General features: G+C 46.8%; 1 protein-coding gene across 6 annotated transcripts in view; it reads left to right on the top strand.

Annotated features, from left to right (window-relative positions):
• Positions 1–25271, top strand: part of NAV2 (neuron navigator 2) — a 399361-nt gene that overhangs the window by 107909 nt on the left and 266181 nt on the right. For all 6 annotated transcript variants that reach the window (XR_011995074.1, XM_072725405.1, XM_072725403.1 and 3 more), the window contains exons 2-3: positions 13516–13633; positions 24456–24508. Coding sequence is in view for 5 of the 6 variants with exons in the window: in XM_072725405.1 (XP_072581506.1) it covers positions 13516–13633; positions 24456–24508 (171 nt within the window). In the remaining variant the exon portion in view is untranslated. The remainder of the gene's footprint in view (positions 1–13515; positions 13634–24455; positions 24509–25271) is intronic.

The following is a 25271-nucleotide window of genomic DNA, read 5'->3' as shown; positions in this document are numbered from 1 at the left end:
TTTGATTTGCATTCCCCTGACGGTTCATGATGATGAGGATCTTTTCGAGTACCTGTTGGCCATCTGTATGCTGTCTTTGGAAAAACGTCTGTTTAGACCTCCTGCTTAATGTTTAATCAGATTCACTTTTTTTGTTATTGAGTTGTAGGATCCCTACAATCCCTAATAGATAGTGGATATTAGCCCCTTAATGAGATACATGATTTGTAAGCAAAAATTTTCTCCCATTCAGGGAGTTGCCCTTTTTTGTTGATGATTTTCTTTGTGCAGAAGCCTTTTGGTTTAATGCAGTCCACTTGTTTATTTTTTTAATCGAGGTGTAATTCACGTACAATATTAGTTTCAGGTGGATGACAGACAGTGATTCAGTATTTGTGTACGTTGCAAAACCGTCACCCCAGTAAGCCCAGGGATACAACAGCACGCAAAGTTAATACGCTATTACTGACTGTATCCCTCATGCTGTACCTGACCTCTCCTGATTTCTTTAAGTGGAAGTTTGTATTTCTGATCCTCCTTCACCTGTTCACACTCTTCCCCCTTTACCTCTGGCAACCACCAATCTAGGAGTCTGCATTTGTTTTTGCTTTTTTTTTTTTTTTTTTGCCATTGCTTTTGGTGTCTGATTCTATAGATCATTGCCAAGACCTGTGGCAAGGAGCTGACCTCCTTGTTTTCTTCTAAGACTTTTATGGTTTCAGGTCTTACATTCAAGTCTTTAATCCATTTTGAGGTACTTTTTGGGTATGCTGTGCAGTGGTCCAGTTTCTTTCGTTCGCATGTGGCTGTCAAATGTCTGTTTTTATGCGGATACCATACTGTTTTGATTACTCTAGCTTTGTGATACAGTTCGAAATCAGACTGAGTGATGCCTCCAGCTTTGTTCTTTCTCAAGACTGCCTTGGCTCCTCAGGTTCTTGTGTGGCTCCATACAAATTTCAACATTGTTCTCTTCCTAAAGTGAAAAACATCATTGCAATTTTGACAGCAATGGCATTGAATGCGTATTGGGTAGTATGGACATCTTAATGGTGTCTTTCCAATCCATGAGCATGGAATATCTTTCCATTTGTGTCTCTTTCAATTTTTTTTCTTTCTTTCAATTTCTTAAGATTTTATTTATTTAGAGAGAGCACTAGGGGCAGAGGAAGAGCAGAGGGGGAGGAAGAGGAAGGGCAAAAGAATCTCAAGCGGACTCCATGCCCAGCAGGGAACCTTGATGTGAGCTGGGTCCCACAACCCCGATATCATGACCTGAGCCCAAACCAAGAGTCAGATGCTTAACTGACTGAGCCACCCGGGCGCCTCTCTCTTTCAACTTCTTTCACTAATGTCTTCTAGTTTTCAGCATACAGGTCTTTTTACCTTGGTGGTTATGTTTATCCCCAAGTATTTTGTTCTTTTTAATGCAATGGTAAATGGCATTGTTTTCCTTACAAGTAAGGGCTACCTTTAACAACCAGGTTGCAGATTCCCCTAAAATTGAGCCATCAACTCTCCTGAGGCAGTACGAGCCTACTCTAGGGGACCATTGTGTATTTTGTGTGTGTATGTTTGTATCTTGGGAAATAGCACTTAAACACTCACCATCAAGTGGATCCTGCTTCTATGCTCCTGGAAATTGTCTCAGCAGAATGTCCCCTACCAGTTCTCATTCTGTACCTTGTGCTCTGACTGGTCTGAAAGATAGAGGAAACACCATGGTGATCTCATGGACTTTATAATCTAGGCAGTGAAGGGGAACAGATTTATTCACCCATTGCTTCTACCCATCTGTCCACTCCTCTCCCCATGTAATCATTCACCTATCCTTTCTCCCACCTACCCATCCATATGTCCACCCATCTGAACATTCACCCGTCTGTTCCTTTATTTTGCTTCCACTCACCCACCCATTTACCCTCCATTAAGTCAATACGTATTTGTTTATGAAGCCCCTGCTGTGCACCAGGCATTGTGCTAGTGTTTCAAAGATGTTAAAAAATTTGTTCTTTTAGAGTAGCCACGATAAAAATCGCATGCAAAGTGCTTTTGGATCCAAGAAGAAGGAAGCAGTAACTCTGTGTTAGGGGTGAAAAGTGGGTTGGGAATGGCCTTATAGGGGTTGACCCTTGGGCTGGGTTTTAGGACACCACCCCAGGCAGTGGGGTAGTGGTGGCACTGCTAGCAGAGAAGACTGTGCGCAAGGGTATAGGGCTCAGGGAGCCAGCACACAGGATGTGGGAAGTGTGAGGACCCCAGGATTTCCGAAAAGGGAGAGAAGGCTGGTGATCGGGTTTGGTTTCTGGGAGAAGGGGACATCCTCCCAAGTGGAGGGGATGAGGGAGGACACGCCAGAACAGTGAAACCTAACCCACCAGTGGGGACTGAAGGTTAGTACAGTACGGAGCCTGTAGTGTGAGCCATGGACCAGCGGGATCTGTAGTTGGGGGCATGCAGACAAGACAGGAAAGAAAGAAACATTTAAAGGTACCATGTGTGTGCCAGACACTGTGCTAAGCACGTTAGAAACAGGTCAGTTCTCACAATAGGTACAATAGTCCTTTCAGTAGATAACAGATGAATAGCCCATTTTCCAGAAGTTGAAGCTGAGGCTCGGAGAGAAGTGGTTTGCCCATGGTCACAGAGCCCTGGTGTGCTCTGTGTCTAAACATTTTTGAGGTCTTCTATCCACTCGATCCTGTGAAGAGGAAACGGAGGTGTCAGAGATCACGCAGGACTCCGAGGTCTTGGGCCTGGTGGGGCTGAAACTCCTGGGGGAGTGGGGGTGGGATGGGGGTGCGGCACCTATTAGGCTGAGCTGAGGCCTTTGGTCTGGTTGGGGTGGCTGGGAGCACCATCACTGGTTCCCCTTTACCCGCAGTCTGCAGAGTGAAGGGGGTGCTGCGGAGGTTTGGAGGCGGATGGAGGCTACTATGTGAAAGGTGTGCTTACCAACAGCCTGGAGAGAGGCCCGAATTGTCACTCAGGTTGTCGTCCGTGCCTTAGGTGTGGCTGCCGTGCCAGGCATCTCTGAAAAGCTCTCGTGGAGTTTTGGGATGTTTGGTGTCAAAAAGGGTGTTTGTGTCAGTGGCCCCTGCCTCTGGGAAGGGCCTGATTCCCCTCCTAGCCATAGCGGAAGCACACATGTAGTTAGTAGCTAACGCACATAGGACGGGAGAAAAAATACTCGAGAACTTTCAGGTGGGCTCAGACCTTTGGCTTTCTTGGGGCCACCAGACCTGTGGTTGAATGTGGTTCTGGTCCTGCTCCGAAGTCTGCAGTGGGTGAGAGGAAGTATTGCAGGGGGGTGCCCGCTTTGGTTCTGAAGCACCCAGGAAGCATTCCAGCCCTGATTCTTAGGTGGCCTTACTTGACTTTCCAGGGAGGACCGAGGGAGACTTGGATACACATTTTGCTGTTGTGAGAGGTGCTGTGGGGCTGGGCGTCCTGGGTCGAGTGGAGTGTCCCCTTCTATTAGCTGTGTGACTTTTTAAAAAAAAATTTTTTTTTTAAATTTTTATTTATTTATGATAGTCACAGAGAGAGAGAGAGAGAGAGAGGCAGAGACACAGGCAGAGGGAGAAGCAGGCTCCATGCACCAGGAGCCCGATGTGGGATTCGATCCCAGGTCTCCAGGATCGCGCCCTGGGCCAAAGGCAGGCGCCAAACCGCTGCGCCACCCAGGGATCCCTAGCTGTGTGACTTAACCTTGTAGAGCTTCTGTTTTCCAGTGTGTGATGTGGAGATGGTCATTCATTTATTCAATAAATATACTTAGGAAGCACCTACTATGTGCTAGACACTCCGCTAGATGTTTGGGGAAATGCGGTGAGTAGAACAGATAAGAATTCCTGTCCTCTGGGATCTCCCACTCCAGTGGGGAGAGATTGTAGATGAGATCACAGGTATAAGACACTTGGCACCCAGCAGGCCCTCAACACAAACACACACCCCCTCTGGATAGGAGGAAGTGAAGAGGACAGTGCTGCGTGTCCCGAGAAGTGTGGTGTGGAGCATCGCCTGGTCCAGGAGAACAGAGGGGCAAGGAAGGGGGTTGTAGGCATTCCTCCATGGAGTGGGATAAGCAGGAACCTGTGTGCTCATCCTTGAGATCACACCAGTCCATCCCAGCGTGTTCACCACCAGCCTGGTTTATTTTTCTGAAGGCACAGTTTCAAAACCTCTGGTGTTGCTGTGCACGCCCACCTGTGGCTGGCCGGTGCTCCTGACAGACAATGCCACCATTGTATGGCCGTGGGCCTGTTCCCAGGCCTAGCCCTTGGATCTGCTGCGCAGAGTCCCGGGCCAACCTTGCCCGGCTCCAGACCAGAAGAACTGGGGCACCTAACCTCCTGAGCATTGCCCGATTCACAGACAGCCATGCAGTGGTAACTCGTGTTCTATTGGCATTTCAGTTTTTACCGTAGTGACGCTGCTGTGAAATCACGTTTGCTTTGTGCTTGGGTGACATGGGGAAGTGTCAGCTCCTCCTTAGAGCTGTGAGTCCTGAGTGAGAAGCGGCCAGCTCTGTTTCCAGGGGCAGGAGACGGTGACACTGTAATGGCCATGATGCAATCAGCCTTGCCCTCTTGCTGCTTTTCCCACACTGCCAGGACAGTTGACCTTCTGTGAATTGTGGTTCCTGTGTGGACCTCTCTGTAGCAGTCTAGCGTTCCTAGGAGCCAGAGTCACTGCTTTTAAACCCTGCATATATTTCGGGTGATATCTGGAGAGTCATTTCAGCTTGCCTAGCCTCAACTTTCTCATCTGTGGAGTGGGGGAAATTATTTCTTGCTCACAAGCCAGTGGGGCACTAAAGGAATCCGTTGTTTGCAAAGTGCTCACGTTGTGAGTGATGGTCTTCAGGGTAATTGGGATCCTGGCCAGCACTCTTACGATGTGCCAGGCATTGTTAGACCCTCTCATTTCCATCTCAGAAAAACCTGAATAGGTGGTTGATCCATTTTACAAAGGAGGAAATTTAGCTCAGATAGTTTAAGTCACTTGCCTAGGATTATTCTGCTGGGAAGTGGTCAAGGCGTGGCTGGAACTAAGGCGGGTTGACTCTAGAAGTTGTTCTTTTACTTGATTCGTCGTAGACATTTGACTGATGGGAGTTGCTGTCCTATACAAGACTACAGCATGAGCAGAACCCAGTGCAGGTGGGTGCTCAGACAGTGTTGGCTTAATGCGTCCAGGGGTGCACGTGGCTCCTAAGCAACTGAGCTTGACTTGCTAGTCAGAGCTCAAGTAGGAGTAAAGATGGTGCCAGGATATGAAGGAAGGTGGAAATCCTGAGTGATGAAATCCAGCAGTGGGCTCCTCCCTCCCAACGCTCCTATCTTCTGGCTCCGGAGAGGGATGCATATAAATAAGTTCATGTGACCCACGTTACAAGAGGTATGTTGAGAGTTGAGCTGGCAGGACCATTCTGCAATGTGCTCGGGTAGGGAATGGAAAACCCAAGCACGTCTCACTCAGTGCTCCCAGAACCCAGCTTTTTTTTTTTTTTTTAAAGCACCCTTACTGGTCTGGAGACTGGCCAAAAAGCCTTCCCTTCTGAACCTTGGAGCAGCTCACAGGTGTGCCACAGAATCCTTCTACTCCTGTGTATCTGTCGGAGAAGTCTCTTTGGGATTCTTGCATGAACAGTAACTTTATACTCCATTTTAAAGGATTCTGGATCTTTTAAGGAAGGTTCAATAGGCCCTGAAGGCATCCTTATATGCATCAAAACACTCTTATTCATAGTAATTCTGTGGGCCTTCAAGAAGAAGTAAAATTAGATTAATTTAAAAAGCACGGATCATAATAACCCATGTGGGAAAAATTCCCAATAGAATAGCTAAATATGTATAGCTTTCCGAAGTATAAACTCTCAGCAATCTAGAATGAATTATTCCCCTCAAACTTGGCCAAGTGTTCATTAATTTGAATACTAATAACCACCCCTTATTTCATGCCATGTGCCAGACCCTGGGCTAACCACTTACATACGTGCCCTCATTTAGTTCGTAAAGCGACCCCGTACATCACGGCTGCACAAGTGAGGGACACGGATACTCGGTGGGGGCATGACTCACCAAGGCCACCCAGCTGGTAAGAGGCAGAGCCAGATCCCTGCCCTGGTCCGTGCCAGCTCCTGGGACTGTAGACACACTGCCCTTGTGATGACTGCAGTTGATAGAAAATCCACAAATGACCTGAGTAATGCATCAGATGGCAAAGATGGGGGTGGAAGGAGAGTCCTTGCCCTTCAGGGTGGGCATCTGGTGGGCACCAAGGACGCTGAGCAGAACTGGACTATTCTGCAGGAAACCCAGGCAGCGGGGCTGGTGGCCTGGCTGGGCCCCTCCTCTGCTGTGTGATCTTGAGCAAAAAAGATTGAGTTCTCTGTGCTCCACCCCTTTCTCCAATGTGTAGGGACCATTTGAAATGGGTCCATTTCACCCATTGGAGCTTTTCAAGGCAGTGGTTTTAAACGAAAGCAGGCATCTACATTGAGAGAGGGGAAGTGGGGGGGAAAAGCCGGCAGCTACTTTGGCAAAGCCCATGACCCATCCCAAGCGGCCAAAGAGTTCCGTGGACCTGTGGCTACACCTGTGGAGTAGGTGCCGTGCTCCTTGCAAGATGCTGGGGATGTAGCAGTGACTGTGTTTCCAGCTTTGCCCTTGGTGCATTTTGGTTTTCTTCAAATTGCTAGTAATTGAACGGTCCTTCCTTGTGGTATTCAGATACTGAGGGACACTCCATCTGGTGCAGTATCATGTTTATTATTTTATTATTTTTATTTTTTAAGATTTTATTTATTTTTTTCATGAGACACACACACACACACACACACACACACACACACACACACACACACAGAGGCAGAGACACAGGCAGAGGGAGAAGCAGGCTCCATGCAGGGAGCCCGACGGGGGACTCATTCCCGGGTCTCCAGGATCACGCCCTGGGCTGAAGGCAGGCACTAAACCGCTGTGCCACCGGGGCTGCCCCAGTATCATGTTAGACTTCAGAGCCATCAGAACTAAGTCGCGTCACCACATACCGCCTAGTCGTGGAAATACTGCGGCCGACGTCTGGAGCCAGGCCCCCTGGGTGGAGGCCCGACGGTGGCGGTTCCTTTCTGATGGACTGCACACCGCCTCTGCTGCGTGACTGGTGTGCTCTAACCTCCACGCTGGCACTTCCGTGTCCAAGGGGTACATTTTATTCTCTTCCTCCTGGAAAGGCTACCCTCGTGCCATCCGCCGCCTTCAGGGGCCATCAGGCTGTCCGGCAGGTTGGTCTGGGTCTACAGCTCTGTGGCTAATGGTACCGACTCTTGGCGCGTTGCTCTGTGAAGTTGTTCTTGGGTTTCCTAGAGGGCTACCCCCACCCCTTCACTGAGGGCTAATTGCAGTATAAATTTAGCAACAGTCTTCTTCCCGTTGATGTAACACAGTGCAATTATTATTGGTTTTCTTGTTACAGCTAATAATCAGGTTTTTTTTTACTTCAATTGATCTGTCAAAAGTCTCCCTCTTTGATTCCAGCCTCTGCGATACGGAGTGATGCGGAGTTCTAAGCAAACAAATGACGCAGCCCTTGAAAATCTGTCAGGGGTAATAAGTGAATCAAAACGAATTCGCTCGTCAGCTGTCACTGCCTTCCTTCCCCCTTTTATCTCTTCAGGCCTCTGACAGCAGCTTTTGGAGTGCTGGCTCCCCTGTTGCAGGGGGTTGGGGGGGTGCAGACAGTGAGATGAAGGAAGCAGAGCGGAAAAGGCTCCTCAGATACTGGTGTGAAGTTATTCTAGAGCTTTGGCCCTGGAGGTGAGACTGGTCGTTGTATTCTTTCCTACTGTGCAATTCTTTATCTTTTCTTTCCTTATTTTTTTTTTTTTTTGAGATTTTATTTATTCATGAGAGACACAGAGAGAGAGAGAAAGAGGCAGAGACACAGGCAGAGGGAGAAGCAGGCTCCATGCGGGGAGCCCAATACAGGACTCGATCCCGGGACCCTGGGATCACGCAGGGTCCTGAGCAAAAGGCAGATGCTCAACCACTGAGCCCTCCAGGTACCTGGAGTTCTTTTTCTTGTCTGTTGCTACTAAGAAGCTCAGAACAAGGATCAGTGGGCGTCAGGGTAGGAGCATCAGCAACCTCAAGCCTCAAGAACATGGGGGGATGGTGAGGCTCTGGAGCGATGGATTCTAGAAACCAGAAAACTGGACGGGAAGATCTGCATGCTTTAGCCCTTGCTTAGAATCTTGGAAATGCACACTGCTGCATTTTTGCAAGTTGCCTGCTCTGATGGAGTCCCTGATTACAGATATTGTGAGTTGATTTTCCAAGGATGCCTCCCGAAAGATTGGCACTCACTGCATGAGCCACTGAAAGAGCAAGTGAGAAAGATGGGGCTGAATTATGCCCAGGCTTAGCATGGCCTCTGAACACAGAGCCTCCCAATAAATGCAGGTGTTTTCTCGTGACTTCTTTAAGAAGTCGAGAGGAGAGCGGAGGGGAAACTCCAGATAGTTAATGATTCTCATTGGATGGGTCCTGATTAATGAGCTTGGGCCATGGAGTGATTTATTTTCTCTCTCCCTTCCTCTTTGAATCAATAAGGAGATTTGAGATTCCAGTGTGAGAATTTGCTGACAGCCTCCATTATTATTTATCTCAAATGTTATCAGTTTCCCAGAGATTTGCCCTCTTGCTCTCTGTTCAGCTCAGCCTGGCAACTGCATCCTTCCCTGTGGCCCAGTGTCCCTACCTGGGGAGGTGCTACTGAGCAGCAAGGACGGGTGGGACCTGGTCTCCGCCCACATCTGGTGGGAAGAGTGGGAAGGTGGTGGCAGTGTGCACCGTATCTGCAATCTCTGCGTCAGGGGCAGCTCAGGATACACTTGGGAAATCCGGAGTGACTTGGTGGAGGGACTGATCTAGGAGTGGAGCCTTGGTGAGTGACCCCAGGTGGAGGGACTCAGGCAGGCAAGGTGGCATGAATTCAGAGGTGGGCAAGTGCAAGGTTGAGTCTTCCTGAAGGTGATCGTGATTATTGCTCCTGAGCATTTGGTACGGTAGGCCTGTTATCTCATTCCGTCCTCCTAACAGACTGGCAGGTCTTTTCTGTAAAGAGCCGGATAGTAAATATTTGGAGCTTTGTAGGCCAAAAGCTCTCTGTCACAACTACTCAGCTGTGCTCCTGTGGCATGAAAGCAGCTAGAGATGACAAGTGAGTGTGGCTGTGTTCCAACAGAGCTTCGTTTACAAAAACATATGGTCAACTGGATTGGGCCTGGGTCACGGGTTACCAGTCTGTTTTATTATGCATTTGATATAATCCCCGTTTTATGGAAGGTAAGACTGGGATACAGAAAGGTTCATAGAAACTTGCTTGTCCAGAGCCGAGAGCCAACTTGACTTGGTCGTTTCCAAACCCCATCCTCTTAGCCTCCACGTACACTATCTTCCCCCATGAGGGTTGGACACGGTCTGGGGAAGAGTGGGTGGATTAGACTGCCGTGAATAGCAGTGTAAAAAGTCTGACTTTAGTTCAGTGGAAAGTGTGGAGCCGTTGATGATTTTTTGAGCAAGTGATAGGATTAGAGCTGTGCTCTGGGGAGACTAAGTTGGCAGTCGTGTGTAGGTAGGCTGAAGTTGAAGGAAGGGCTCTTCTTTTAAATAGTTGTGAGAAATAAAAAAAAAAAATTAGTTTGGAGTAGGGAAGTTCAGTTCTTTGGCAAAGCCATTTCTGACCCCAGTAGAACTTTAAACAGATGCCCACAGGGCCTTACCATGGCTCCAAGGTGTGTGTATGTGTGTCCGTGCGTGTACATATGAGTATTTATTGAAAGAAGGTTGCTTAACGTTCGTTTCCTTTGGATTGTGTGGACACAGAGAGGACTGGTTTTAGAGAGTAGATCTATTTTGAAGTACCCTTAACCTCCAGGAGGACAATAAGCAGGGGTACCAGCATGTCCTTCCACTCAGTAGTGTCCTTATCCATGACCCCTTCTCCCCTCAGCTGATGGTCTTGGAGCAGGTGGCTGTAAGCTTTGGAATGTTTTCACAGTCCCTGAGACATAGCTTGTGGGATCCCTGCAGGGCTTGAGGGCATTGTGGGTGCCTCTCCTAGCAAGGAAAGGAAACCTTGCTCTTTGAACCAGCCTGGCCAGTTTCTGACCAGCCTTTCTTTGTCTACCATAGTTTGTGATTCCAAAAGGCGGATGCTTGACTCCTGAAATTATACCTTGTGAAGGAGAAAGAGAGTGAGTCCTTGAGTCATTTGTGTCCTGGAGGTCCAGGGTAGAGGCTGGGCTGGTTTTGTTATGCCCCATTTTATAATGCATAGTATAATCATTACAAATCTGTAATTATTTTATTTACTGAACACTTAGCATGTGGCGCATTCTGTGTTCTTTATATATATGAGCTCATTTTATTTTCATAATAGCCCGATGATGTAGGTAGTATTATCCGCATCGTACAAACAAAAACACTGGGCCAAAAAGTACAGAGGTAAATGGCATCATGACAGCTAAGATTTAAAGCAAGTGTGTTGATTCCAAAGCTCCCCTCTTTACCATCTCACTCCACTGTCTCCACCTCCTAACCCCCATTGTGGGTTAGGCTCGGGGCTTCTAAGTCTTCCCAACCACCTTTTGAAGTAGGCCTTATTATGCCCATTTTACAGCTGAATAAAGTGAAACTCAGAAAAGTTATGTAATTTGCCCAAGGGCATTGAGGCAGCAAGGGCTAGAACTAGGTTTTGGGTTTTTACTTATTTTTAAATTCTTTCAGTAAGAACATAACTGAATAGAAGAATGAGCCTAGGATAGGAGGGTGTCCTGGAGAAAGTAACTGATTTGAGTAACATTGGTATTTGTATTCAGAGAAGCAGCAGAGTGGGACATCTGAGGGATTCTAGAGTCAGCCCGAGTTCAAATCCTGGCTCTGCCACTTACTTATGGTCTTGGACAAGTGGCTTTACCTCTCTACATTTCAAATTTCTCCTCTGAAAAACAGACACGCTAGTAGTATCTACCTCATAGAATGAGGATTAAATGAATACATGTGAAATGTTTATACCAGTGTCTGGCACGTAGTAGGCACTCTATGTTGGATATTAAGTTTCTACTCTGTATGAGGCCCTTTTTTCCAAAAAAAAATTTTTTTTAGATTTTATTTATTTGAGGAGAGATGGTGGCGGGGGAAGAGTAGAGGGAGAGGGACAAGCAGACTCTGTGCTGAATGAGGAGCCCTACCTTGATGTGGGCCTTGATACCACAACCCTGAGATCTTGACGTGAGCTGAAATCAAGAGTCAGATGCTCAACCGACTGAGACACCCAGGTCCCCTTTTCTTTTCCAAATGTTTCATCACTCAGTCCTCATAATAAGGGACAAGTAGATGTTATTCATCCCAATTTCACAGATAAGAAAGCCTAGCCTCAGCAAAGTTAAATAGCTTGGCCGAGGTCCTACATCCATTCATCCACAGATACGTATCGCGAACTAATGTGCTAATGCTGTAGGCACCTTGGATACATCACAGAACAAAACAGGTCTAAATCCCTACCCCGTGGAACCTCCAGAACTGGGACTTGAACCCAAGTCTGCCTTATTTCCTTTTAATGTTTTTTTTCTCTCTTCCTTTTATAACAATTCAATAATCATTGCCATTTAGGATTGGCCATTTAATGACCAAAATGGTGCCCCACTTCCTTAGCTTTCTCAGTGCTTACAAAATTGAAAATGATGGTGCTTTGCTAGACTTTTGATCTCTGACAACTTGGGAATCCTAGGGAAGGAAAGTAACATGGATTTCAGGGTTAGATACCTTGGACTCAGCTGGGAAATAGACCCATCCTGCGGTGTGCCTCTTTGGCAGTGGGTCTCTACAGTGGAAGACCGAGAATGAGGTGTGGATGAAGCCGCCGGGACGGGGGGCGGTGTCTATTCTCAGCTCTTGATGAAGTGGAAAGTGCAGCCCACCTTGACCCATCTCAGGATGAGGCTCTTGCCATCTCAGGTGGGTGCTGCCTCCCAGAAGGGTGGCTGCCTCCCAGAGGCCAGCCCCTGGCCTGCTGTCCCCATTCTGTGATCCCTGGCAGTGAGCAGGGGGGTGGGAGGCAGCGCCCCTTGTGTGAGATTACTCTGGGCTTGTTAGAAGGACAGAGTGGAGGAGGGCCCGGATGAGGGTAGGCCTCCCACTGCTCTGGGAGTCACACACAAGGTCTCAGAGATAAACGATCACCTCCATCATTTTGGTGGAGACGTCGTATGCGTTAGTATATGAACTTCTTGCTACTAGTTTGGGGACGAGTCGAGGTGGCGTGTTGCCTTAGAGCCGTCATTTGTTCCCATCAATGTAGGGGTGGGGGAGAGGTGTGATGTGTAGGGCCTGCACGTCCCTCCGCAGACTCACAAACCTGTCCTAGAACCTAGCACTCACAGTCGATGAGGCTTCTAATTCTGTGTTTTGGCTTATTTCAGTTAGGGAGAAAGTTTCCAGGTGAGTTTTCTTGTGCATCACTATAGGCCTGTTTTGAAAGTAAAAGATCCTCTTGTGCGGACAGAGAGGAGCAGGTCTGTGACAGAGGAGCACATCCGGTGTCCCCTAAAGGGGTCTGCTCTCCTGATCCCACAGGTGGCCCAGCCTCTGCCTTTCAGGCTGCTGTCCACACCCATGCTGTGTTTTTGTTTTGTTTTAAGATTTTTATTTATTTATTCATGAGAGGCACAGAGAGAAAGGCAGAGACACAGGCAGAGGGAGAAGCAGGCTCCTTGCAGGGAACCTGATGTGGGATTCGACCCCGGGATCACGCCCCGAGCCCACTGAGCCACACAGGTGCCCCCCATGCTGTGTTTAAATATGTTGGAATTTGCCGGGTTTTTAAAATTGTTATTAGTCCTAGAATCCCAACAGTGAAAATGATGCTTTTAAATTAAACCGATTACATTTGAGCTGATTGCGAGGTCATCAATAACGCCACTCACACACGAGTAATTGAAGGGCTCTGTGTTGGTGAACTTGGCTTCTTTACAAGGGACCCAGGCCCCTGAGAGCTCCGCTAACTCAATAGCCCTCCTTACCCTGAAATGGCCCATTAAAAGAGGCCTGTTGGGTGGCAACCTCCCCATACGTTTTCTCAATAAAGAGAAAAAGATGGGAAGGGGTGGGGTGGTGGCAGCAGCGGGCTGGGGGAGGCTCCCCTTGCATTTCGAGCCACAGCCTCTCAAAGCCGTCTGGAGCAGACTGTTTAGTTCTGTGTCCCCGTCCCATTCAGGCCTTTGCATGCTTTGAAGCTTTCTTTAGCTTTTCCCTGCGTCTTGATGGCAGATCTCTCAATAGGCAAAAGCCCAGCCTGGGGAGCTGAATGGTCCCTCTGCACCGGGCTCTGCATGTTAATGGCACTGGCTGGCCCAGGACAGTGCGCTGGCGGGACGGGGGTGACTGCACAGCCCCCCGCGGCTGCCTCCGACACAGAGCCAGGGTCTGAGTCTGTTCCTAAAGTTGCCTGTTTGCTTTTCTTTTGCAGATCTACACGGACTGGGCCAATCATTATTTAGCCAAATCAGGCCACAAACGCCTCATCAAGGACCTCCAGCAAGATGTGACGGACGGCGTCCTCCTGGCTCAGATTATCCAGGTTGTGGGTAAGAGCGGGTTTGACTCTGGGATCGAGGAGTTACAGTGGAGACCCAGAAGGGGACGGGGCTGGACACGGGGCCTGGAACCCTGAAATCTCCCAGGAGGATACAGCATTTCTGTTGCATGTGATGACGGTTTATTTGATAATGTCCCATGCTTGGGGAGCATGGGTACCAGCTTGCTTTTCCTGGTAAGAAGACCCTCTTGATGCTCTCAGCAGAAGGGTTAGAGGGAAGTCTGAGGAGGGCTCTCTGTCCCTTTCTTGCCTCCTGTCTTTCTGGTTCTCCCTTCCCCCGTCTGATGTTACATTTTTTTTTTTTTTTTTGTGGATTACTTTGGAAATATTTACCAAAAACAAACCAAAAAAATGTACCACAGGAGTGGTTTAGTCCTGCCAACTCTAACTGGGTCCGAGAAATCAAAGGATCAAACTTCACAGAGGGTCGGCTCTGGTTTTAACACTGGGGGAAGGGATTTGGGGGCCGTGTGCCGGGAAGAGTGGGTTCATCCCGGGAAGGCAGGTGGGCACAGGCTGGACACAGATCTGCCTTGAGCCTTAAGGCTTAAGGGAAGCGTCCCCCGCAGCCCTGCCCGAGAGCTCAGACTAAGGAGGCAGGAGGTCAATTAGATGGCATTAGGCTGATTGTTGTCGCTGGCAGCTATGGTGGCGGCCTCACGCCAAAGGAAAAGGCACAAGGACAGAAGCCCCAGCCCCTTGGGTGTGCGTTATTGTGGGAAAGTTGTTTATCTTTCAAGTCGGAAAAAAGTGGCTTTTTATAGTTGTGGCCCCGCTCACATCTGTGGAGATTGTACCTGAAAACACAGGCAAGTTGAGTTGGCCTTAGCTGGAAACTTTTGGACTGCCGCTGCCACTCAGATCCAGGTATCCCTGCTGTCCTAAGATTGATTTCTGAAGACGGGCCTGTGCTGGCTCCCCTTCTTTGTCTTTCTTTCCACCCTGTGTTAGTTGTCTGTTGCTGTGTAAACACATTGCCACAGACTTAGCACGTGTGTATTATCTCATGGCTTCTGGGCGTCGGACGTGCAGGCATGGCTTAGGTGGTGTCTCTGCAAGGCTGCAGTCAGGATGTTGGCCCGGCTGAGTCCTCACGTGGAGGCTTGACTGGGGAAGGGGCCGGGTTCACTCTGCGTTGGCAGATTCATTTCCTTGCTGTTGTAGGAGGTGGTGAGCCCTGACTTCTCACTAACTATTGGCTGGAGGTCTTAGCTCTTAGAAGCCCCTCTCTGCTCCTTGCCATGTGGGTCTTCCAGTGTAGTTGCTTTGATTGAGCAGCAAGGGAGAAAGTTTCTAGAACGAATCGGCTAGCAAGTTGTCATCTTCTGCTGTGCAACATGCCTGGGGGGGTACCATCCCATCGCCTTTGCCACATGTTGTTGGTTACAAGCAAATCTTTGGTTCCATCATATTCAACGAGGCAGGGGGTGGTGGTGGTGGTGGTGGTGGTACAAGGGCTTAGAATTAACCAGGAGGATCGTTGGGGGTGACCTAGAAGTCTGTCTGCTATACTTCTTCCTTTTCCTCCTCTTCCTCTTTCTACTTTTTTTTTTTTCTCCAGCTCTTCTCAGGATGGAAGTTATTAGAACTTTCATGGTTCTAGAAACCACTGCTGACACCCAATGTTACATTGGTTTCAGGTATACAACATAGTAATGCACCATTTCTATCCGCGATGCTTTGCTCACTACAAGTATAGCTGCCATCTGTCACCATGAAGCACTATTACAGCATCATTGGCTAAACTCCCTGTGCTGTGCCTTTCATCTCCATGACTTAACCATTCTGAAACTGGAAGCCTGTGTCTCCCACTCCCTTTCACCCATTTTGCCTACTCCCCCCTACCCCCTTCCTCTTCCTATGTAGACATCTTGGACTAGAACCTATTTCTCTTCCTCCTACTCTTTATCACTCTCACCAGTCTTTTGCAAATTTCTCTCCATTTCCTCAACGTCCCTATGAAGTAGGTGACACTTGCCCCATTTTATACCCATAGAAGCTGAGGCTCAGCGAGTCTCAGTAGCTCAATATCACACAATTAGTCTGCAAGGGGATTCTGACCTGGGTTAGTTTGCTTCTAAAGCCTCTGTTCTTTGCCCTGCTTTATTATACCCCCCTCAAACCAGAGTCACGGAACTCAGTACAAGGATCTGTCCCCCGTCACTTTAGTTCAGTAGCCATTTGTGGAGCACTGACTATGTGCCAGCATTGTGCTCCAAGCTAGGAATAAAGAGACAAGTGTGCAAGGCCTGTGACCTCGGACGAAGGAGTAGCATCTTCTTAATGAGGTCTTCATAGAAGAGAGGACTTGCTTGATCGCCACATCAGCAGTGTCATGTTAGGTACTGCTATCACTGAATCTTGGGGCTGTGCAGTATTTCTACCAGGACCTTCTCAGGTTTCAGCACCAGGAACAAGAGAGAAACTGGGAAAGGACGGAACCGAGAGGCCTTGTTCTCATCCCAGCTTCATTGTTCCCAACTCTGGGACCTCAGAGTTCCTTTCCTCTGCTCCCTCTGTTCCTCTGTCTTTAAAATGGGCAGAGCCTGGTATTTGTGGCAGTCTTAGGAAATGCAAGGTAGGTAGCGAACATGACATGTATTTGGAAACTAAAGTGTTCTCAGATAGCACTTGGTAGCCACTTCCTAGAAAGGTATGAGTACGAGGATGACAAGGCCTTGATATCCATGTTAGGGGGTATCATGATAGATTGGTTATGTCTGTTATGGGCTCAGAATAGATGAACTTTGCATTATGTCATGAATTTACTATGCACAGTGCTACAGAATGTAGCCAGCACAGTTTTTATCCTTGCTCAGGAGGATGTTACCCTGAATCTGTTTGGATGACATGAACCTCCCTAGATGACAGTGGCCTTGCTGGGCCTGAGACACTGGACTGATCTCAGGGCCTCAAGTTAGAACCACTGCCTGGCTATCAGTGCTGGTGCCTGAGGCCCCAGCTTGCTTTCCCTTAACCCTCTGAGAGAGGCTGGGGAATCTAGTAATAGAGTAAGACCAGATGTTAGCACCTGTCTCTACCCTTGACTGTGCTGGGCTCACACCCTCTGCTCTGGCTGTGGAGAAAAGAGACCCAGAAAATGAGGGCTGAAAAGGTAGCGACATGTAGGAATCCTGCGCGACTACTTCTCTAGATTGTTTCTCAGCCCGTTCAGAGCATTTAGAGTATCTTGTGAAGACACATCTCTTGGTAAGGGGGAGAGAGCAGCATTTTCTGACCAGGCTGTTGAACTATTGACCAATTGTACGTTTTGCTTTGAAGCCTGTGCTTTCTCCCACACGTGTCCTTTAAAATAAAACCTAAAAAGATCCATTTGTATGTGTACATGTGTTTGACATATACATATACATGTGTATGTGCCTCTATTGGTCTATCTAAAATTTTCCAAGAATTGGAGTCCATCATGTGCTGGACAGAATTTTAGTGTTACAATTGTTCTTTGGCTGACAAGCCCCCATTCATCTGGAAAAGACCACATCTTTCCTAGCTCCCCCCACCGCAGCGCTGGAAGGACCCTCCTCTCTCATTCCACTGGCTTCTGTATCAACCCTGGGGCTGAGTTGTCTTTCTTTTTTGGCACATAACACTTAGCATGGTGGCTGGTGAGCAATGATGTTCAAGAAAAATCTGCAAGCCTGGTTGGATTGTTTCCGACAGGTGGCCTGCTGGATTTTCCCCTTCTCAGCAGTTAGTATTTCCTGAACATGCATCTAAACTGGATGCCACACTCTCCTCCTTTCCAGGATTCTGTTGCAGGTCTCAACTCAAAGGTTTGGAAAGGACCTCTAAAAGCCCCAACCTGATGCATGCATTTCTTTTATGAAGAGTAGTCAATAGACTGTTAAATACTTGCCGTGACGGGCAGCTTACTGCTTCTCTAGTTAGCTATTTCTAATGATGGGGAGTTGGAATCCTCCCGAAGCTTTCCTTTCACTAGGTCAAAATCTGCCCCTACCTCCTTGGTAGTGTCTCCCGATGAGTACTCCTTCTGCCCTCCATGGCGACAAAGAATGACCATAATCTGAGACCACAAGAGCTTCAAAATTGAGGAAAGTTGTAGATTATAACTCTGGAATAAAATAGGAATCTACAAGTCTGTACCGACAGCTACATCCCTCAGTGGAGAAGAAAGAACTCCACTGTATTGGAGAACACAGACTGACAAATGGAGAGGGAGTTGCAACCTTGACGGTGAAGATCAGTTAAGGCGAGAGGCAATGGATGCTGACATCTGGAGGAGAGAGTTTGAGGAGCAAGCTATTTGCATGGCCTCAAAGTGTCTCTTCACTGATTGCTTATTAGTTGCAAGGGGGGAAGTGTATCTGCATGAGGGAGAATCATGTCATGACCAGGAGATCAAAATTCTGTCACTGGCAAGGGGTAAATGGGTATCATGTGCTTGCTGATGTGTGATACCCGAGAAGAACATAACATCGCTTATGCTGAATTCCAGGCAGGGAACGAAAACCTGAAACTAATCATGAGGAATCATAGACAAATTCAAATCGTGGAACATTCTACTTAAAAACAAAAACAAAAGAAAAAAAAAAACAACAACTGGCCTGTATTGTTCAAAAATGTCAGCTCTCTGAAAGACCAAGGCTGAGAAATTGTTCCAGAATAGAGGAGATTAAAGAGATGTGACAACTAAATGTACTACAAGATCCTGGACTGGATCCTATGTCGGGGAATAAAATGCTGCAAAGGACATTTTTGAGTCTATTGCCAAAATTGGGATTATATCAATGTTAAGTTCTTTTGAATTTTATAATTGTAACCAGGGGATAATTTTCTTCTTCTTCATAAATGCATACTAAATCTAAGGGATAAAGGACGTGATCTATGTAGTCCACATGAAAATGATTCAGAAAAAAAAATCTGTATACCTGTACAGAGATAGGGGGGAGAAAAGGAGAAAGGATGGTGTGTGGGAATCCTCTGTACTATTCCTGGGACTTTTCTGTCCATCTGAAGGTTTTTTTTTTTTTTTAAGGTTTTATTTATTTATTTTAGGGAGAGTGAGCATGTGAGCCCGGGAGAGGGGTAGAGGGAGAGACAGAGTCTCAAGCAGACTCCTCACCAAGCACGGAGCCTGACATGGGGCCCGATCTCGTGACCCCCAGATCAGGACCTGAGCCAAAATCAAGAGTCGGGTGCCTAACTGACTAAGCCGCTCAGGTGCCCCTGTATGAAGTTATTTCAAAGTAGTTAACATATCTAAATGAAGGCCCCTCGAAACTTGCAGTCAGGGAGATTGTCCCTTTTGAGGGGACCATCCCTTTTGAGTCCTGGGAGAAATGTAGCACATCCTGATTGAGGATCAGTGGTACTGTGAGACCATTAAAGCCGATTCTAGGAGGTAGAATCAAGGAAGGGCTCCTCGAGGAATGTATTTACCTTCAAGCCAAGACCTGAAACTTGCAGTTGGTTAGGTGAAGCAGCCAGGAGGGCATTCCTGGCAGAGAAAATAGCGTGCAGAGAGGCTGGGAGGCTAGAGAGCCAAAGGGTCAACAAGGCAACATGAGACCAGGCTACCAGACACAGGGCAGTGGATTATGGGCTTTGCCTAAGCGTGAAGGCTAGTGGCTGAAGAGTTGACTTTTCACGTCGGGGAGTGCCGTGATCAGATGTGTGGCTTGAAGGCAAGCCTTCAGTGGTTAGAGCACAGACACTGATCCTGAGTCTTCAGCTACCCCAGATAGATCAATTCTAGAGTCCATCTGTCTGTCCCAGGATTTGGGCTTCTCAGATGGTGGCATGATGTGGGGCCCACACTCTTCTACCATTGCCTTCTGCCTGTGAGGCAGAAATGGACCTCTTGCTGCTGCCTTTCATGACCGAGGGTCCGGTCTCCATCGAACCTCTTATTAGTGTGATTATCTTCCTGAGTCCTGAGCTGCCCGAAGCCGGCAGTTGCCTGCCAGCCCATCACAGTGCCATTGCCATGAGTTATTAGAAAGGTTTACGAGGCCAGGATAAACAGCATGAATCAAGAGGGAGAGACAGGCCTCCCTCCTCCTGCTTACATTGCTGTCACTCAGGGAGAGTGCCAGAAGGGGCTGGAGGGAGAGAAGGGGTGGGAGGCAGGGAGGAAAGGATAGAGAGAGAAAGGAGGGAAATAGAATGAACAAAAGAGGATTGAGGAGGAGCAAGGACAGAAGACAGGGGAAGAGCTTTCCTATTAGAAGTGAAGAGAGCTGATAACAGCTCCTTTTCCACCACCATGTGGGCTGCCTCTGATCAGCCGGGAATTCAGACCCAGGACTGTGCCCTTTTCCATTGATGACCTACTACCATTGTGCACCTTTGGGTAAGTCCTCTGCCCTTCTGGGCATCCAGTTTCTCTCTCTTCCTGTTGGCAGGGCTGCCGACTGCCCCAGGCATAGATGCATGGGCTGGTGAAATGCTCTCAATCCTTTCCTTTGGAAAGCAGTGAGCTTGGTGCCACTCTTCTTACTTAAAAAGCTTTCTGATTACTAACTTGTCACCTTGTGTGCAGGCAGGTTACTGTATTCGTGTGCTGAGAATGTCTTGAGCATGCTGGAATAAATAAATTAGCCCTGGCACTTAGGGATGCCAGTTTTAATCATAGTTGAGGACTTCAGGGACAAATGCCTCTGCTTCTTCGGTTATCTGCTTTTGGGTTGCAGCCAAAGACCCCCTACGACAAGTTAATAAATTCGGTTCAGAAGACCAAGCTCTTCTTCCTTCTTATCAACAGAATCAGAGCTGCTGTTACTGCTCTAAGTATTTATGACAGCCATAGAAATTCTTGAGAATTTAAGCAAAGGAGAAGTATTTAAGTTACATGAAACTGGAAACTAGGAGGTTCGAGATTTGTTTTGCATTTTTATTAAGCATGTGAGTTTGGGTTTGAGCATTTGATTTATCTCTTCCCGTATATCTTTAGGGTAGTCATCCATAGGCTCCACTCCATTGGCTTATTTTGAATGTTGTAAAATGGCATGAAGCTTATAGGAGCTGAGATATTTGAATTCAGGTGGTACCTGACTGTAGTTTAGGTGACTGACCATGAAAAGGAAGTAGAGTAGTAATTAGTCCAAACCCTTTGGGTTTTTTTATCCAGATGGTATACAAAGAATCTTTAAAATGATTTCTAAGGATCACAGTTATCCATCCTTCACTTTAATGAGCATTAATGACCTAATGCTGAATTGGGTATTGATTGAAATCTAATGACTTATGACTTTGGCCATCATGAGTATCCAGTTGGAAGATACCTTGAATGGCCTGAATTCTCAAAAGCCACATATTTATTCTCCAGTGTTCTATATCAAAACCCAAGGTCTGAGTGCAGGCCTGATGTAATTTCCCTTGAAGAAGTGCCATTTGTCAAGGATCCTTTTTTTTTTCCTCCAACTTAAGTATGTATGTGTATATTGACAAGTGAAAGGACAACTGCCTCAAAATAGACATAAAGGGCAGCCCAGGTAGCTCAGTGATTTAGTGCCGCCTTCAGCCCAGGGTGTGTGATCCTGGAGACCTGGGATCAAGTCCCATGCCGGGCTCCCTGCATGGAGCCTGCTTCTCCCTCTGCCTGTGTCTCTGCCTCTCTCTCTCTCTCTCTCTCTCTCTGAATAAATAAATAAATAAATCTTAAAAAAATATATAGACATAAAACTTTGAATCTTTGAAATGTTTAGAATACTCATTCCTTAGTTCCTCTCAAAAAATATTTGAGTGGCTACTGTGTGTGAGGTGCTATCACCAGCTCTGGGGTTACAGTAGGAAAGAGCAAGTGATAGAACTGTGTTCTGCTGGAGTTTATGCACTAGCGATCTGTTCCGGGTGATCGTAATTTTGGCATTCTCTAGCGAACTAAAGAACAAATATCTGAGAGTCATCCCATCCATGGGACATTTCTTAACATGTTTTTAAAAGGCTCTATGGTACCTCTTTTGGGAGTAAGGGAAGCAGGTGGAAAAAGCTTCCTCAAATGTCTGTCTTAGAGTGTGCTTAAGAGTCGAATCTCTGAAGATTGGCATCTTCAGAGGTGGAGCATAAGACTGAGTATCTGTTATTCTGTGCAAATTCTAAAGGTGTAGGTTAGACTGACTATATACTAACTGGACTGACTCATGGTGATGAGATCTTTCTTATCTAACTATTTATTTATTTATTTATTTATTTATTTATTTATTTATTTATTTTTACATTTAAAAAAAATTTAAGTTCAATTTGCCATCATATAGTGGTGATTAGATTTTAAAGATTTTCTTACCCCTCGCTTGCTGTCTTATTTCTCCCTTCTCTCTCAAGGTAGAAACACTAGAGAAAAAAGAAGCCCCATTGAGGTAATGGTGAGCTACATGTAGAGTCAGGTGTTACAAAATGAAGGCTTGGACACTTTGATTCTGTTATCCTTTTCAGATAGTTTTTAATATCTTTTCATGGAAGTTTTTGGTGTCATATTTGTTAAAATCTGGTGTATTAGTTTTTTTTTTTTTAATTCAGTTTTGTAAGCATTTCTTGAGCCCTGAGGACACAGATGTGAAAACCAAAATCTCCATGTCTGCCACGCCATGAACAGCATAGCTGGGGGAGATGAGAAAAGGAGTTACACCTTAGATGATTAAGAGCAAAGTAGAGATAGGTACACCCCTGCTGAGTGAAGAGAGACCTGCAGATGTTTCTCCACCTGGGTCGGTGGGGGTGGGGGAGTAGAAGGACAGCAGACAGGGAAGGAAACTTATAAAGGCTTCACAGAGTGGGACACCTGGGTGGCTTCGTGGTTGAGCGTCTGCCTGCAGCCCAGGGTGTGATCCCAGGTAGTATTAGCTCCACCTTGTAGATGAAGAAACTGTAGCCCAGAGAGGTTGAGTGACACGGTGAAGATCACACAGCTAAGAAGCTGTAGAGCTGAGATTCAAACTGGGGTGTCTTTGCCTCCAAAGGCAGTGCCCTGACCTCTACATATATTGCCTTTTTGTGGTGCTGCTGTGGCAAACTCAACCCCTCCACCCCCCAGAGATAACTTAGGCTGTTATCTTACAGGGATTCCCCGATACTTCACCGTGAGAACCTTTGCCCCTTGTCACTGGTATTGATTTTTAGTTAATTCAACAAAACCTCTTTTTCCCACCTCTCTAAGGAGCTAGGTGAGATTATGACTCCAAGAGTGTGTTTCAGAGCTAACTTGGACTTACTCTGTGGCTTTGGATAAGCCATTTTTAAATCTCACTCTCTCGGGATGCCTGGGGGGCTCAGCGGTTGAGTGTCTGCCTTCAGCTCAGGGCATGACCCTGGAGACCCGGGATGGAGTCCCACATCGGGGTCCCTGCAGGGAGCCTGCTTCTCCTTCTGCCTGTGTCTCTGCCTCTCTCTGTGTGTCTCTTGTGAATAAATAAAATCTTAAAAAAAAAACTCACTCTCTTATTTTCTCTGTGTGCTGCCACTTTGGGAATAGGATTATTATTCATCCTATTGGCATTAAGCAATATTAGCATTTCTGGCTAAAGATCAGGTGAGACGGCCAACAGACACATGAAGTGGTGCTCTACTCATCAGGGAAATGCAAATCAAAACCACAGTGAAATCACTTCACACCTGTTGGACCAGCTAATATCAAAAACACCAGAAACAAGTGTTGGCGAGGACGTGGAGAAGAAGGAATCCTCGTGCGCTGTTGGTGGGAATGCAAACTGGTGCAGCCACTATGGAAAACAGGTTCCTCAAAAAGTTAAAAATAGGATTACCATATGATCCAGTAATTCCATTACTGGATATTTACCCAAAGAATACAAAAAACACTAACTCAAAGGGATACAGGCACCTGTTTATGGCATCATTATATACAATAGCCAAACTATGGAAGCAGCCCAAGTCTTTATCGATACATGAATGGATAAAGAAGGGGTGTGTGTGTGTGTGTGTGTGTGTGTGTGTGTGTGTGTGTGATATTATCCAGCCATAAAAAAGAATGAAGTCTCGCCATTTGCAACAATATGGATGGAGCTAGAGAATATACTACTAGGTGAAATAAATCCGAGAAAGACAAATACCAGATGACTTCACTTGTGGAGTTTAAGAAACAAAGCAAACAAAGGGAAACACAAGAGACAGATGAAAAACTGGACTCTAAACTCCAGAGAACAAACTGATGGTGACTAGAGGGAAGACGGATGGGGGACGGGGGAAATAGGTGATGGGGATTGAGGACTGTACTTGTGATGAGCGCTGAGTCATGTGTAGAACTGTTGAATTGCTATATTGTACCCCTGAAACTAACATCACACTGTACATTAACTACACTGGAATTAAATTTTTTTAAAAAAATTAAGAAAAAGAAAAAGATGAGGTGAGATGCTACCATCTATGCCTTCCATACCCAGGAATGGAATTATGGCTGGACCAATCCATTCTGAACCATCCCATCTTGTGTGTGTGTGTGTGTGTGTGTGTGTGTATTTGGGGGAGTGGGGGGTCGTAATTGCCTTCCTAAGAGGAGCCTCAAGCAGAGCCACAGCTCAGTCTATTTCTCAGTCTCCGCACGTTTCTATGATGCCCCATCACTCCGGGACTGTCGTCAGTGCAGTTGTCTCTGCTTTAGATGCCGATGACCTTGCCCCAGCTGTCCCTGGAGGACGGCGGCTCGATGAGTAAGTCCTGAAGCTTGCTAGCTGCGTCTCGGCATTTCGTGGGGCTGCGCTGATTGGACGGACCCCAGGATGGGCCTTAGGTCTTGGTTGGCCTCAAGGGTCCTCAGCATCACTACTCAAAGTGTCTGGGGGTGATTTTTTTTTTTTTCTGACTCGTGTTTCCTTTTTCAGCAAACGAGAAGATTGAAGACATTAATGGCTGTCCGAAGAACAGATCGCAAATGGTAAGTGGTCCACGGGGGGCGAGGGTTTGCGTGATGGAAGTACGTCCTGCCTCTCAATGGTACTGACCATCCTGAAAACATTCACACCATAGGCTTTCCTCTAGGGGATCGCAGTAATACACTAACAGCTATTTCCAAGTAGCCGTGGTCGGCTTCTCTGACATTTGTTGGCATTTACTGAAACGTGGCCGTGATTTTTACGTAGATGGTGAGATAGGGAATATGGAATACTGCCCTTTCTTTCAGAGACAAATTATGCAGACCTGGTGCAAACATGCACTTGTTGAGAATTTGGACCATTGTGACTCATTCCGCTTTCTCAAAGACACACGACGGTCTCTGTTTGTGTGTGGCGCTGAGGCACAGATGAGGTCATGGTATCTTACTCAGAAATCGGGGCATGTGGTCTGATTGCCTTTAAAGGTTAGAATGATGCGAAATCACAATGGTGACAGGAGACGGGAAATGTATAATTATGTCCAAACCATTCTTAACCTTCGCAAGTGGTAGTCTCCCCGGTGTGATACGCTTAAGCTCTGATACTCGAGCTTTTTTTTAAAAAAAAAAAAAACAAAAATCTTTTAACATCTGTTCTTTTTATATGTCCTGTGCATAATCTTTGAATTAAAATTCACGATCACTATCGAGTTCAGAAAACATTGAATTGTGATGCCCTAAGTACCTGGTTTTTCCCTTCAACGTGCTTTTCAAACAATCTTTACACTAAGCACTTATATATCAGACTGTTTAAAATACTACCTGT

This window comes from Vulpes vulpes, chromosome 11 (assembly GCF_048418805.1).
Source record: "Vulpes vulpes isolate BD-2025 chromosome 11, VulVul3, whole genome shotgun sequence".
In the NCBI taxonomy this organism is placed as follows: Eukaryota; Metazoa; Chordata; class Mammalia; order Carnivora; family Canidae; genus Vulpes; species Vulpes vulpes.
This window is presented reverse-complemented; position numbering and strand designations above follow the sequence as displayed.